Below are 16,033 nucleotides of genomic sequence, written 5' to 3'. Positions count from 1 at the left end.
GCTGTAATATTCCCCACACTAAAATAACCTGACCACTCACTGATTTGAAGTGTTGTACACAGTAGCACAGTGGTTAGCACTGCTGCCTCACAGCACCAAGAATCTGGGTTCGATTCCTGGCTTGGGTCATTGTCTGTGTGGAGTTTGTTCCTTGACCTATGCTCCAGCGAATATCAGACTTGAGAGAGGGAGAGCGGTGGAGGCAGAGAAGAACAAATAAAAAAACGCCTTCACTGTTCTTGCACGTTCAATTTTATTGTTTTATGAATTGTGCTTTGCAGAATGGGGTACAGGCTGCCCTCCTGTGATGAACCTGCAGCATCTCAGAACACAGCGTGACAAATACTGAAAGACTAGGTGGCGTGCAGCTTACAATATGGAGACAAAGCTGAACTGTAGTGCTCTGTGCAACTCTGCAGACTGTACCATCGACCCAGCCATGAACACAGAAGCTGGACAGCGACTTCTGCAGCAGCTATGTAATACCCAAGTAGTAAGTAAAATACAGATAAGAGCAATGCAAATATTCTGATGACATCACCTCATAAACCATTTGATACTTCGTACAATCCCAACAATGCAGAAAGAGGCCATTCAGCCCATCTAGCCTGCTCTGAAAACAATCCTATCTCTACAAGCCCACACATTTACCCTGCTAATCTCCCTGACACTGAGGGGCAATTTAGCATGGCCAGTCCATTTGACTCACACATCTTTGAACTGTGGGAGGAAACTGGAGCACCCAGAGGAAACCCGCGCGGATACGGGGAGAACATGCAACACACTGACAGTCACCCGAGCCGGAATTGAACCCATGTCCCTGGCGCTGAGAGGCTGCAGCTCGCCACTGTGCTGCCCTTGTGTCTTTTCGCTCAATTCTCTGCCTTTCAGTTCCTGAAGGTCCTGACTGGTGCTGGGATATAATATATCTGGGATAAAATTCCCTCGAAACTGACCACCTTCTGATACTTAAATAGATATTCCACTTGTAAATCTTGATCAGAGTATCTACTGGTACCAAGGTGTCAGTCAATGCGTTGTAAACTGGGCAGGACTTGCCTCAAAACTACAACAGTTTACTTCACAAACTAAATCTATTGAAGCAGCAAACAGTGTGTATTTAAGCAGTGCACTACAGCAAACAGTCTACAGAGTCTGTTTTTTAAAAATTTCCATGGATTATAATAAGTAGAGCTCATAGACTAAAACAAAACAGCATCCCTCAATACAAGCAGGGTGATCTCTCGAGTAAAATTTAAGTGAGCGAAGGATAGTTATATACAAAGGATATGCATAAAACCAAGTTCAGTTATTAACTGATCCTGAACTTTCACTGATGTCACAGATACACTTCCCAGTTTAAAAGCCAGGAGTAGAAACAATGGCAGTTTGTGTCTTTTTGCCTCGTCACTAATCCAGGTGCACTGAGGCCGTTTCTACCCTCTTTACTGCCCTTGCTAATGCCCTCTGGCACTGCCCCTTGGCACAGGTTGACACTGTCAGGTGGACACCATATTCATGCCAATCTGGCAATGCATTTTCAACTTGTGCCAAGGTTTTTTCTTTTATTAATTCATTTGTGGGACACAGGCATCGCTGGTTGGCCAGTATTTATTGCCTATTCCTAGTTGCCCTTGAGAAGGTAGTAGTGAGCTGCCATCTTGAATCGTCGTCACAGTCCATGTGCTGTAGGTTAATCCACAATGCCATTAGAGAGGAAATTCCAGGATCTTGATGCAGCAACTGCGAAGGAATAGTGATATTTTTCCAAGTCAGGATGGTGAGAGGCTTGGAGGGGAACTTGCAGGTGGTGGTGTTCCCATGTATCTGCTGCCCTTGTCCTTCTACATGGAAGTAGTCATGGGTTTGGAAAGTGTCATCTAAGGATCTTTGGTCAATTGCTGCAGTGCATCTTGTGGATTGCACACACTGCTGCCTCTGAGTGTCGATGATGGAGGGAGTGAATGGTTGTAGACGTGGTGCTAATCAAGCCCCCTTTTTTGCCCTGGATGGTATCAAGCTTCTTGAGTGTTGTTGGAGCTACACCCATCCAGACAAGTGGGGGAGTATTTCATCTCACTCCTGATTTGTGGATCCCCATGGGAGGTTCATGGGTAGAGAGGTGGGGTTCATTTAGAATTGCTTGTGGGCCAGGAGTGGACAAATCAGAGGAGCAGGAGATGCCAATGATGGTTATTTGGGGCAGGGGACAGGAACGGAGAGCAAGGGAAGATGGGTGTTGGCTCTGACTGTGCTGTGGAGGGGGAGTGGGTGGAGGGACGGAAGGGGGCAATGATCAGTGGGGGTGGGCAGAGGGAAGGAGCCAATGATTGATTAGGATCGAGGGGAGAGAAATGCCGAATCCAACCAGGGTTGTGGATGAGAACCCCTGACACCTGTACGGTGAGCTGGGGGGAGGTTTATTCATGTTCTGGTCAGGGAGCCCTTTAATCATATTGCCACAATCTCAGTGCAGTTAGACTTTGCTAGCAAGTTGAAGCCCCATTCCCCCTGCGTGATGGCATGAAACATGTCCCTTAATATTTTTAAAAGCATGTAGAATCTCAGACGTTACATTCCAGCTCAGAATTTCCTTCCCGATACTCTGAGCGTCCAAGTCCTCCTTTAACACTCAAATTCTTCGAACAAACTAGGTCACCTAATCTCCCGTTTGCCACAGTGTCCATTTGCTTCATCTGCGTCTCACAGAAATACCTTGGGATGGATTTCAATACCAAAAACATTATATAAATGTGAGTAATTGTTCATGGTGCACTATTAGTCATATATAAAAACTTGTCATTTGTATCATGGTTGGATCAGTACATCTATATTGGGGCAGTACGACGGTATAGCAGTTAGCACTGCTGCTTCACAGTGCCAGGGACCTAGGTTCAGTTCCCAGCTTGGGTCACCGTCTGTGCAGAGTCTGCATGTTTCTTCGTGTCTGCGTGAGTTTCCTCTGGGTGCTCCAGTTTCCTCCCACAGTCCGAAAGATGTGCTGGTTATGCTAAATTCACCCCCGAAGAGGCATCACAGTGTGGCAACTAAGGATTTTCACAGTAACTTCATTGCCATGGTGTTAGTGTAAGCCTACTTCTAACTAATAAATACATTTCAAAAAAAACTTTATAAGGTAATGGAATGATTTATCCAGTAACTTATCTGAAATAAAGGTGAAATGTGGCCAAGATACTGAAAACAAGTTATAAAATTCCTGAATAGCATTGGTTGAGTTATATTTCCCAAATAGACTTAAGGGATTATACCCTCGACCTGATTTGACATGCTTGATGTTGAAGTTCAGTATAGGTACCAGACACGCGTAAGTGGGTTCCCAGACACACGTACTTTGTTTGAATAGAGGGGAGTACGGTAGGATGAGAGAAGAATTGGCGAATGTTGACTGGGGGAGCGCGTTGGAGGGAGGGTCTGCTGAGGAGCAGTGGAGGATCTTTAAGGAGATCTTTCTTGGTGCTCAGCGGAAATTTATTCCGATGGTCAAAAAGGACAGTAGGAGGAGAGGTAATAAGCCGTGGATAACAAAGGAGGTGAAGGAAAGTGTTAAATTAAAAGCGGAGGAATTTAGAGTAGCTAAGAGTAGTGGGCGAGAAGAGGATTGGGAGAGGTTTAAATGTCAACAAAGAAGTTGATAAAGAAGGGTAGGAGAAACTATGAAGCTGGGCTAGCGCTTAATATAAAAAAGGATAGCAAGAGTTTTTATAAATATATAAAAAGGAAGAGGCTGGCTAGGGTGAACGTTGGTCCTTTAGAGGATGAGAAAGGGGAGCTAGTGGTAGGGGATGAGGATATGGCTAAGGTATTGAATAACTTTTTTGTTTCTGTCTTCATGGAGGAGGACGTGAATAATTTGCCGGGTGTTAGTGATGGAAAGGTGGTAGGACTGGAGGGTCTTAATGACATTACTGTTACTAGAGAGGCGGTGCTCGACAGACTGGAGGGGCTGATTGTGGACAAGTCCCCAGGACCGGATGGAATGCATCCGAGGGTTCTGAAAGAAATGGTGGAGGTGATAGTGGATGCCTTGGTGGTTATTTTCCAGATGTCGCTGGATTCCGGGGAAGTGCCGGAGGATTGGAAAACGGCTAATGTTACGCCGTTGTTTAAGAAGGGTGCCAGGCAAAAGGCGGGGAATTATAGGCCGGTTAGTTTAACGTCTGTGGTAGGTAAAATGTTAGAATCCGTCATTAAGGAGGAAATTGCGAGGCATCTTGAAGGGAATTGCTTGATAGAGCAGACGCAGCACGGTTTCATTAAAGGGAAGTCGTGTCTGACAAATTTACTGGAGTTCTATGAGGATGTGTCTAGGGCGGTGGATAGAGGAGAGCCGGTGGATGTGGTCTTTCTGGATTTTCAGAAGGCGTTTGACAAAGTACCTCACAAGAGGTTATTGCAGAAGGTCGAGGGACATGGAGTTGGGGGTAGGGTGTTAGCGTGGATAGAGGATTGGTTGTCAAATAGGAGGCAGAGAGTGGGGGTCAATGGGTGCTATTCGGATTGGCGGATGGTGACTAGTGGAGTGCCCCAGGGGTCGGTGCTGGGGCCTCAGCTTTTTACCATTTATATAGATGATCTGGAGGAGGGAACCGAGTGTAGGGTGTCGAAATTTGCTGACGACACCAAGATTGGGGGAACGGCAAATTGTGCGGAGGGTGTGGAGAGTCTGCAGAAGGATCTAGATAGGCTGGGTGAATGGGCCAGGAAATGGCAAATGGAATTTAATGTTGGCAAGTGTGAGGTGGTCCACTTTGGTAGGAATAATGGTAGGAAGGACTATTACTTACGGGGTGAAAAACTGCAGCAGGCGACGGTGCAGAGGGACCTCGGGGTCCTTGTGCATGAGTCGCAAAAACCCAGCTTGCAGGTGCAGCAGGTGGTCAGGAAGGCGAATGGGATGCTGGCCTTCATAGCGAGGGGGATTGAATATAAAAGTAGGGAGGTCTTGCTGCAGCTGTATAGGGCATTGGTGAGGCCGCAGCTGGAGTACTGTGTGCAGTTTTGGGCGCCGCACCTGCGCAAGGATATTTTGGCCTTGGAGGGAGTGCAGAGGAGGTTTACTAGGCTGATACCGGAGTTGAGGGGGTTGAGCTATGAGGAGAGGCTGAATAAACTGGGCTTGTACTCGTTAGAGTTTAGAAGAATGAGGGGAGATCTCATTGAGACGTATAAGATGATGAATGGGATGGATAGGATAGAGGTGGAGAGACTCTTCCCGCTCAAAAAAGACAGTAGGACTAGGGGGCACAGCCTCAAGATAAAGGGGGGGCGGTTTAGAACGGAGTTGAGGAGGAACTTCTTCACTCAAAGGGTAGTGAATCTCTGGAATTCTCTGCCCGTTGAAGTGGTGGAGGCTGCCTCGCTAAATATTTTTAAGACGCGGGTTGATGGGTTTTTGATAAGAGAGGGGATTAAGGGTTATGGGGAGAAAGCGGGAAAGTGGAACTGAGCCTCGACAGATCAGCCATGATCTTATTGAATGGCGGGGCAGGCTCGAAGGGCTAGATGGCCTACTCCTGCTCCTATTTCTTATGTTCTTATGTTCTTATGTTCTTAATAGATTTAGTCTCCATTACTGACAGCATTCCATTTGGCAATGTCAAAAAAATTGCCTCAGATCCATAAATCTTTATATTCAAATTTTTGATGGTTTTTTTTCTCAAGATAATTTTATTACGTGAGTACTTGTCAAATAGAATTGAGATCACTGACCTTTAGATAATATTTGCAGTAATGAGTAAGTACTTTTTGTATTCGCAAAGTTTGTATTTAATAATATTTATGATTTTCTTGACAGAATGTAATGTCTGAAGTCAAACATATCTCCCCTGTATTATTTGGAATCATGTGCACCTTATTATCATGTGGGATTCTGCTAGCAGTTTTCTTTCTTATCTTCACCATCAAATTCAAAAATAACAGGTATTATTTGTAAAATAATATGTTTCTCGCATCCATTTTAATCTTATGAGATGTAATTCTTTCTCCCCTGCCTTGCCAATGCATTAGGTAAGTGAGCTAATTGACGGTGAATCACATTTTATTTTAAATAGTTCATGGGATGTGGGCATCACCAGCTGGGCTGACATTTATTGCCCATCCCTGAGAGTATTTAAGAGTCAGCCACATTGCTGTGGCTCTGGAATCACATGTAGGCCAGACCAGGTAAGGGTGACAAGTTTCCTTCCCTAAAGGATATCAGTGAACCAGATGGGTTTTTACAACAATCAACAATGGCCTCATGGTCATCAGTACATTCTTAATTTCAGATATTTTTTATTGAATTCAAATTGCACCATCTGCTGTGGCAGGATTCAGTGTCCCCAGAACATTACCCTGAGTTTCTGGATTACTAATCCAGTGACAATACTACTGTGTCACTGCCTTCCCTAAATTATCGATTAGAAAAACTAAGGCTCAGTTGCTGGTTTGTGCTGACCTGAGCAACTAACCTTAGTGTTCTCGGCTTAGGGAGATCATCAAGTGTCTATCTTGGCTAAAGGGCAGGGTCAGACACCCAGATTTGAATAGTCAGCTACTTATACTGTCTGTCAGATGATCAATTGAGTCAACTGTCACCTTGAGAAGATAGTTGAAAGGAGGAGAAGAAGGCAGAGAGAAGTAAAGCAGCAAAGCAAATAGAATTGTGATCAGGGCAAAAGGAATAGAAACAGAGGTAGATTTGGACTTTTTCATTCAGTTTTATTACAAACATGGTATTCAAATCACATGAACAAAAATCTAGTAGCGAAGGAACAAACGAGAGATTTTATTTCTTTGTTTTGGTCACTTTACCAGCTTATGCTTTACAGGAGAGGCTGAGTATTGTTCAATTGGACTTGACCTGAAAATGTCCCAGAACCGTGCAATCACATGATTAGTTCTCGACAATGTTGTTTACTGGATCATTGCGCCTATAGCTACAGCTACTGGCTGCCATGGACATTAGACTGATCAGGCAGACAGCAACATTGGAAATAAATTGAAATCACATTCTCAGAGCCCTGAATAATGGCAGGTTTAAGGTGATGGGGAGTAGGTACAGAGGAGATGTCAGGGGTAGGTTTCTCACTCAGAGGGTGGTGGGTGAGTGGAATTGGCTGCCGTCAGTGGTGGTGGAGGCAAATCCGATAAGGTCTCTCAAGAGACTTCTGGATGAGTACATGGGACTCAATAGGATTGAGGGTTATAGGTAAGCCTAGTAGGTAGGGATATGATCGACGCAACTTGTGGGCCGAAGGGCCTGTTTGTGCTGTAGTTTTTCTATGTTCTATCATATTCCACTCTCAAGTTCGCATCATTCATGTACAAAATGGGTGGCACAGTGGTTAAGCACTGCTGTCTCGCAGCGCCAGGGACCCGGGTTCGATGCACGACTTGGGTCACTGTCTGTGCGGAGTCTACACGTTCTCCACGTTCTGCCTGGGTTTCCTCCCACAATCCGAAAGACATGCTGGTTTAGTAATGCTAAATTCTCCCTCAGTGTACCCGAACAGGTGCCAGTGTGTGGCAACTAGGGGATTTTCACTGTAACTTCATGTTAGCCTTCTTATGCTATTAATAAAATAAACTTAATAAAATAAACATGTAGAAAAAACAGAAAAAACACTGATTTCATGCTGGGCTCCTTCCCCAATACCAGGTCTAATATGGCTTTCTGAGATGGGCTATTTACATATTGTTTCAAGAAACCGTTCTGGATGCTCCTTACAAATTCTGCCCCATCCAAGCCCCTAGCAGTAAGTGAGTCCCAGTCAATATTGGGAATGTTAAAATCACCAACCACAACAACCCTGTTGTTTTTGCATCTTTCCAAAATCCATCTGCATAACTGCTCCTCTATCTCCTGCTGGCTGTGGGATGACCTGTATTAAACCCCCAGCATTGTGACTGCACCCTTCCTCTTCCTGAGCTCTACCCATATTGCCACCCTCCGAGGTGTCCTCCTTCAGTACAGCTGTGATATTCTCCCTAACCAGTAATGCAATTCCCTTTTTACATCCCTCTTTATTCTGCCTGAAGCATCTAAATTCTAGGAAGTTTAGCTGCCAATCTTGTCCATCTTTCAGCCAAGTCTGTGTAATAGCAACCACATCATAGTTCCAAGTGCTAATCCAAGCTCTAAGTTCATCTGTTTTACCTGTTATTCTCCTCACATTGAAACAAATGTACTTCAGGCCACCAGTTCCACTGTGTTCAACAACTATTCCCTGCCTGCTCTTCCTCTTAATCTTACTGGTCTTAGTCTGTAGCCCTCCCTCAGTTATTTCTCCTGCTGACCCACTGCTCTGATTTCCACCCATACTAATTTAAACCCTCCTGAGTGACCCTGGCAAATCTACCTCCTACTGAAGTTTCAGTAGGATAGCATTTTGGGAACAGTGATCATAATTTCATAAGTTTTGAGATGCTTGTGGATAAGGATGAGTTGTCCTCAGGCAAAATTGGGGGAAGACTAACTACAACAACATTAGGCAGGATCTGGAGAGAATAGATTGGGAGAGGCTGTTTGAGGGTAAATCAACATCCGACATGTGGGATTCTTTCAAATGTCAGTTGATTGGAATTCAGGCATGTACCTGTGAGGATGAAGGGTAAGTGTGGCAAGTATGGAGAACCCTGGACAACGAGGGATATTATGAACTTTTCAACCAGAAGAAGGAAGCATTCATAAGGCTTAGGAACACATGAAGCCTTTGGCGAATATAAAGAACATAGGAAGATTCTTAAGGAAGGAGTTAGAAGGGCTAAAGGAGGTCAAGAAAAGTCCTTGGCAAACAGGATTAAGGAAAATCCTAAGGCATTTTATACGTATGTAAAGAGCAAAAGGGTAGCCAGGGAAAGGGTTGGTCCACTCAAGGATAGTGGAAGGAATCTATGCATAGAGGAAATGAATGAGATACTTAATGAATATTTTGTCTCAGTATTCACCAAAGAGAGGGACTTGTTGGATGAGGAACTTAGGGTAGGTGTGTAGATATTCTGGGTCATGTCGATATCAAAAAGGAGGAGGCATTGGGTGTCTTAAAAAGCATTAAAGTAGCTAAGTCCCCAGAGCCTGATGGGATCTACCCTAGAATACTGACGGAGGCAAAAGCAGACATTGCTGGGGCCTTGACAGAAATCTTTGCATCCTCATTGGTGACAGGTGAAGTTCCAGAGGACTGGAGGATAGCCAATGTCGTTCCATTGTTTAAGAAGGGCAACAGGGATAATCCAGGAAATTACAGACTGGTGAGCTTTATCTCAGTGGCAGGGAAATTATTGGAAAAGATTCTTAGAGACAGGATTTACTCACATTTGGAAACAAATGGAATTATTAGAAAGCATGGTTTTGTGAAGGGGAGGTCGTGCCTCACTAACTTGGTAAAGTTTTTCAAGGAAATGACGAAGATGGTAGATGAGGGAAAGGCAGTGGATGTTGTATACATGGGCTTCAGTAAAACCTTTGACAAGGTACCTCATGGTAGACTGATACGAAAGGTGAAGTCACATGGGATCAGAGGAGAGCTGGAAAGATGGGTACAGAACTGGCTTGTCGATAGAAGACAGAGGATAGCAGTAGAGAGGCTTCTCTGAATGGAAGGCTGTGACTAGCAGTGTTCCACAGGGATCAGTTCTGGGACCTTTGTTGTTGTAGTATGTATAAATGATTTGGAAGAAACTGTAGCTAGTCTAATTAGTAAGTTCGCAGATGACACAAAAATTGGTGGCGTTGCGGATAATGAAGAGGATTGTAAGAGGATAAAGCAAGCTATAGACTGGTTGGAGATTTGGGCGGAGAAATAGCAGATGGAGTTTAATCCAGACAAGTGTGAGATAATGCATTTTGGAAGGTCCAATACCTATAGGAATTGATAGAACCTTAAGGAGTAATGACAGATAGAGAGATCTGGGTGTACGTGACCATTGATCACTGATAGCAGCCACACAGTTGGATAAGGTATCAAGAAAGCATACGACATGCTTGCCTTCATTTGTCGGGGCATTGAGTATAAAAATTGGCAGGTTATACTGCAGCTGTACAGAACCTTAGTTAAACCTCATTTAAAATATTGTGTGCAATTCTGGTCGCCACACCATCAGAAGGATGTGGATGCTTTAGAGAGAGTACAGAAGACATTTACCAGGATGTTGTGGGTCTGGAGGGTATTAGCTAAGAGGAGAGGTTGGAGAAACTTGGTTTGTTCTCACTGGAACAACGGAGGTTGAGGGGTGACCCGCTCGAGGTCTACAAGATTGAGTGGCATGGACAGAGTGGATAATCTGACGCTCTTTCTTAGGGTAGAAAAGTCAAGTACTCGGGGACATAGGTTTAAGGTGCATGGGGAAAAGTTTAGAGATGTGCAAGGCAAATTTTTACACAGAGGGTGGTGAGTGTCTGGAACACGTTGCCTGGGGGGATGGTGGGAGCATATACGATGGCGACATTTGAGAGACAACTAGACAAATACATGAATAGGATGGGAATGGAAGGATACAGACTCCATAAGTGCATATGGTTTTAGTTTAGGCAGGCATCATGATCGGGGCAGGCTTGGAGGGCCGAAGGGCCTGTTCCTGTGCTGTACTTTTCTTTGTTCTTTATTAGCCTGATTCAGTTTAGATCCAGAATTGCTGATCACTGATTTTGAGTTGGCTACTGGTTTGTACAGTGTTATGCCTTAGGGATAAGCAATGCTAGCCCCAGGAAAGAAATTATTCTTAAAGGAAAACGCTCACAGTGTTGATACTATTGGGTTAAATAATAAAATGGAATGTAACGAACAAAATTATTTGATTTATTGTTTAGTAAGTGCTTTAAAAAGGACAAAAAACAAAGAAAAGTACAGCACAGGAACAGGCCCTTCAACCCTCCAACCCTGTGCTGATCATGATGCCCTAACAAAAAACCTTACTCAGTCCATATCCCTCTATTTCCCCTCGATTCATGTATCCATTCAGATGCCTCTTAAATGTTGCTAATGTGCCGGATTCCAACATCTCATCTGGCAGCGTGTTCCAGGCACCCACCATTTTCTGCGTGAAAAATCTTGCCTGTACATCTCCCTTAAACTTTCCCCCCTCACCTTGAACCTGTGCCTCATTGTAATTTCCACCCTGGGAAAAAGCCTCTGACTGTCCATCCTGTCTAAGCCTCTCATCATTTTGTAGGCCTCTATCAGGTCTCCCCTCAGCCTCTGTCTTTCCAGTGAAAACAATCCCAGTTTATTCAACCTCTCCTCATAGTCAACACTCTCAAGACCAGGTCACATCCTGGTGAACCTTCTTCACATTCTCTCTAAAGCTTCCAACACCCTTCTGATAATGTGGTGACCAGAACTGCATGCGATACTCCAAATGCCACCTAACCAAGGTTTTATATAGCTGCAACATGATTTCCCATCTCCTGTACTCAGTGCCCCGGCTGACGAAGGCAAGAGTGCCAGATGCCTCCTTAATACTCTTGCATCGAAGCAAATGCACTCCCGACCTACTGTCCCACTAAGCCTTGTGGCTTCTCCCTGCCTGCTCTTACTCTGTGCTATGTTTATCTTCGTATTTCCTCTCCTCATTTTTCCTATAAACTGGATTATTTTATGCTTCCTTGCAATAAATGTCATCTAATGTGTGCCTTCACATTTCACCAGTCTATTTCCTCCTGCAGTCTCTTACTATTCTCATCACTGTTTGTGACATTTGAGTTTGTGTTATCAGCAGACGTTGAAGACATGGGGTATGATTTTATGGCTGCGCTTGCCCCAAAAACTGGAAAATGGGACGGGCAAACTCCCCCCATGCTACATACCCCCAAGTCCAGGTTATTAATATATATCAACAATAGCAATATCAAAAACCAAGTCACTTAAATTGTGATTCTGCCAACAGAGCCAAAGTAAACAAAAATCTGCCTTTGTAATTTGGCCTTCAGATTAAGAAAACTAGATTTTAGTGGTGTGAATATTAAAAATGCAGTATATGTTCATAAACAATTTTATGGTTCAAGAGCTATCACAATTACTCACAAAATTGTTCTATTATGTGAAGATTTCACAAAGGCTTTGTTCTTGCTAATTATTTCCACTAGGATTGTGAAAATGTCCAGTCCGAACCTCAACATTGTGACAATTATTGGAAGCGTTTTCACTTATGTCAGTGGATATATGTTCGGGATTGTGGAAGGAAAAACAGCGACACTGGAAATACCAATCGAGCTGATATTTCAGGTGAGGAGATCGGAGGAGCTGTGTAGTGATGTGTCGAGACCCAGGTTTTAAACAATGCACAATTTGAAGGGATGCGTGCGAATAAGAAAAAAACCTTCTGTCCTTACTCGGTCCATATTTCTCTATTCCCCCCCTATTCACGTATCCATCCAGATGCCTCTTAAATGTTGCTAATGTGCCTACTTCCACCACCTCCTCTGGCAGTGTGTTCCAGGCACCCACCACTCTCTCCATGAAAAACTTCTCCCATACATCTCCCTTAAACTTTCCCCCTCTCACCTTGAACCTGTGCCTTCCCTAAAGGACATTAGTGAGCCAGATGGATGTTTCCAAACATCGACAATGGTTTCACGGTCATCAGTAGATTCTTGATTCCAGATATTTTTTATTGAATTCAAATTGCACCAATGGCCATGGTGGGATTCGTACCTGGATCCCCAGAACATTAGCTGAACTTCTGGATTAATAGTCTGGCGATAATACCACAAGGCCATCGCCTCTCCGTAATATTAAATATTAGTTTTGAAAGAGACTGGGTAGGCTTTGGCAGCAATCAGATTTTGAGGTCTCGACTGACATGAAGAGTGAGCTGTTGATTTGTTTTTGCGACTGAGGAGGGCTACAGCAGGGAATGAGGCACGGCTTTGCAGTGAGGAGGACACAGGCAAGCATTTTGGCCAAAGTAATGCATGAATGAATGGAGGAGGAGAGTACTGGATCTTGTGCACAGTTAATCCAGTGTCTGAATGTTGAGTACTTTTAACTGGCCTGAGTTGGAGCCAGCCAGTCAAGGACAGGGGAAGCTGGGCACGTTCAGCTGGAATCAGCAGGTAGGGTTCATTGCTGAAGAAAGAGACATGCTGTCAAACTTTTTTTTGTCTTGCGCTCAGCAGGACAGACACAAGAATGCCAAATTTCAAAGGGAGCAACAATTAATACTGCACGTGAATAGGGTGCTGATTGGTTGGTAAGATGGCGAGACGTTGCCATGGAGAAGGTACCAGGGAGCTATTGTTCCCCATGACTTTGTTTAATTCAGCGAAGGCGCAATGCCTGGACATGTTCCTTTGCCTGCACAGGAACAGTCTCTGTGTATGAATGTAAGCAGCTTCTCGCAAGGCTAAGGGATTGCAAGCCCGCCTGAACGTGGCTGTTAGTGTAATTCTTCACATCCTCACAATTTTACAGCAAGTGCTGCCCAGTCATACCAAACATTCTGAGTTTTGCAAGCACGGGCACTGGGTGACTACAGTCAGTATTCTTGTCAATTTCGAGCATCTAAAAGGACGTGCTGTTTGATGGAATTCACCAATCATTGGGTTGTACGGGTCACATACCCAGTGGTTTACTGGCACCCAAATCCAAATGCAACATTATTCAGAAGCATAGTTCTGTGTGAAATGGATACCTGGACCTGTTGCTCAAACTTCTGTGAGGTAGACTGGGCACTTTTCAGGTGTGAAAGAGGTGGCCTCAGGTGCATTCACGATTATGTATTATTATGTCTGAGCAATGATCTCATTGAGGCACTTATTATCCTACAAGATAGCTTTGCTGCATCCCTATTCAGACGTCAAGCTTGGACAGTGAGTAAAAGATTCAGCTCCTATTTATGAGATTGCCAATAAAGCCAATCTCAAAGCTGCAGCTGTAAGAATCCCAGTGGATTAACTTATAGAAAGTAGCTTTGTGGTAGAAAGTAGTAGGGAATCCATTCGTGTTTTTATTTCAATTAATACATCAAAGAGGTTGTCTTACTGCTCCATTGGAAAAGTGAGTTTGAGCATGGGACGGAGCTCAGTAAGCAGTGTAATGACAATGTTACACATGCATCTGCAGATTCAAATATAGAAAACTTATCATCCACGTATCAGAAATGTGCAAAGGTCAGGAGGTTTGGGTCAGGGGTTTGGGGTTGGGCGTTTGAGGTCAGAGGGTTTGGGCTTGGGGGTTTGGGGTTAGGGGGTTTGGTGATTCCTTTGAAAATGCAATTCTTGTTGAAACTGATGAAAACGTTAGCAAGAATTGGGCCTAGAAAGCATCCAATGGCAACACCATCTACTTGGATACGCATGGCATCATCAAAGCTGAACTCAGCTGTGTAAGTGGCTAATTTCACAAGTTCAGAAAATGGCAGCGCTTCTCAATTTCCATGGTATAGTGACATGGCGCAAATGTCTAAAGCTTCCTTGTGTGGTACATTAGCAAACTGGCTCACAATGCTAAATGTACACATAGAATAGCTATTGATATGCAAGCCTAATATAGTCTTTTCAAAGATGAAGAAATCCTTCACCATGTAAATGGAACACTCAATTAGAACTGGTTGTAGCTGCCCAATTCATATTGTGGAGAACCAATCGTAGATAAGACGGGGCAAAATGAAATATCACTTCTGTAAGTCTTTGGGGGGCTATAGTGAATCGCAAGGATGAATCCTATCATACACATCACAAGGCAGCTCACTACTCTTATACAAGCCTAACAACACATTTTTGTAACTTGAACAGGGCTGTGCTTGGTGACATATCCAATAGACATGAACTAGTGTCTGGTCATTAAGAATGGTGTGCGTTTTGTCAATAGAGTGACGCTTGTTAATGATGACTATTCCAGTACATTTGTCAGGCTCACACACATGTATGTCTGTGTTGGCCACAAAGCCTCAGAATGCCATCAGAAACTCACACTGCATATGAAAATCACACTGGCTATTTCGTATGTGCCAGATCAGCTGGATTCACCCTCAAGGACTCAGTGTTTCCATTGGACACCTTTGGGAGGAATAACTAAGAATACAGGAGTGCAAGCTGTACAAATAGATAGTGTTCAGAACAGGAGGGGACCAGGCTCAATCTAAAATGGCAGTTTCTAAACTGATTTGATTTGATTTATTATTGTCACATGTATTAGTATACAGTGAAAAGGATTATTTCTTGCGCGGTATACAGACAAAGCATACCGTTCATAGAGAAGGAAACAAGAGGGTGCAGAATGTAGTGTTACAGTCATAGCTAGGGTGTGGAGAAAGATCAACTTAATGCAGGATAGGTTCATTTAAAAGTCTGATGGCAGCAGGGAAGAAGCTGTTCTTGAGTTGGTTGATATGTGACCTCAGACTTTTACATCTTTTTCTTGATGGAAGAAAGTGGAAGAGAGAATGTCCAGGGTGTGTGGAGTCCTTAATTATGCTGGCTGCTTTGCCAAGACAATGGGAAGTGTAGACAGAATCAATGGATGGGAGGCTGGTTTGTGTGATGGATTGGGCTACATTCATGACTTTTTGTAGTTTCTTGCAGCCTTGGGCACAGCAGGAGCCATACCAAGCTGTGATACAACCAGAAAGAATGCTTTCTATGGCGCATCTGTAAAATTTGGTGAGAGTCATAGCTGATATACCAAAACTGGCACTTGTAATGGGAACAGAGGGTGGGGCATGCAGGAACTGATCAAGCTGGCATTTTTCAGGATTGGAAGCAGGGCACGTTTGGTGGGAAGAGTGGCAACCTCCTCGGTGTGATCAGATATTTTGAAATTTTGAGGCTATAAGCTCAGCATTTTAAAATTGTTGGGCATTGATTTGAAAATGGTTATGAAATAGTTTATAGATTGTTAGTGTTATTGCTGCAAAGTGGTTTGGAGAGCTTGGAGCTCTTTCCAGTAGAACACGGTCTCAGATTGGTCATTGATTAGTGCAATATCACCACCTAGTGAGCAGAGTGCTGTAATTACAACATGGTCACATTGACTTTCTATTAGAAAATCTGGGCTTGTGGTGAAGGACTCTTCAGTTACATGTGTTTGGGTAA

General features: G+C 43.8%; 1 protein-coding gene across 1 annotated transcript in view; it reads left to right on the top strand.

Annotated features, from left to right (window-relative positions):
• The first annotated feature begins 376 nt into the window (after positions 1-376).
• gpr156 (G protein-coupled receptor 156) overlaps positions 377-16,033 on the top strand; it is a 32,712-nt gene continuing 17,055 nt past the window's right edge. Inside the window, exons 1-3 of the mRNA XM_080203212.1 lie at positions 377-490; positions 5,816-5,940; positions 12,086-12,224. Coding sequence (XP_080059338.1) covers positions 377-490; positions 5,816-5,940; positions 12,086-12,224 — 378 coding nt within the window. The remainder of the gene's footprint in view (positions 491-5,815; positions 5,941-12,085; positions 12,225-16,033) is intronic.

The sequence above is a fragment of the Carcharhinus amblyrhynchos genome, chromosome 15 (assembly GCF_965287045.1).
Source record: "Carcharhinus amblyrhynchos chromosome 15, sCarAmb.v2.hapA, whole genome shotgun sequence".
NCBI lineage: Eukaryota > Metazoa > Chordata > Chondrichthyes > Carcharhiniformes > Carcharhinidae > Carcharhinus > Carcharhinus amblyrhynchos.
The sequence above is the reverse complement of the archived record's forward strand: the minus strand, read 5'-3'. Positions and strand labels throughout refer to the sequence as shown.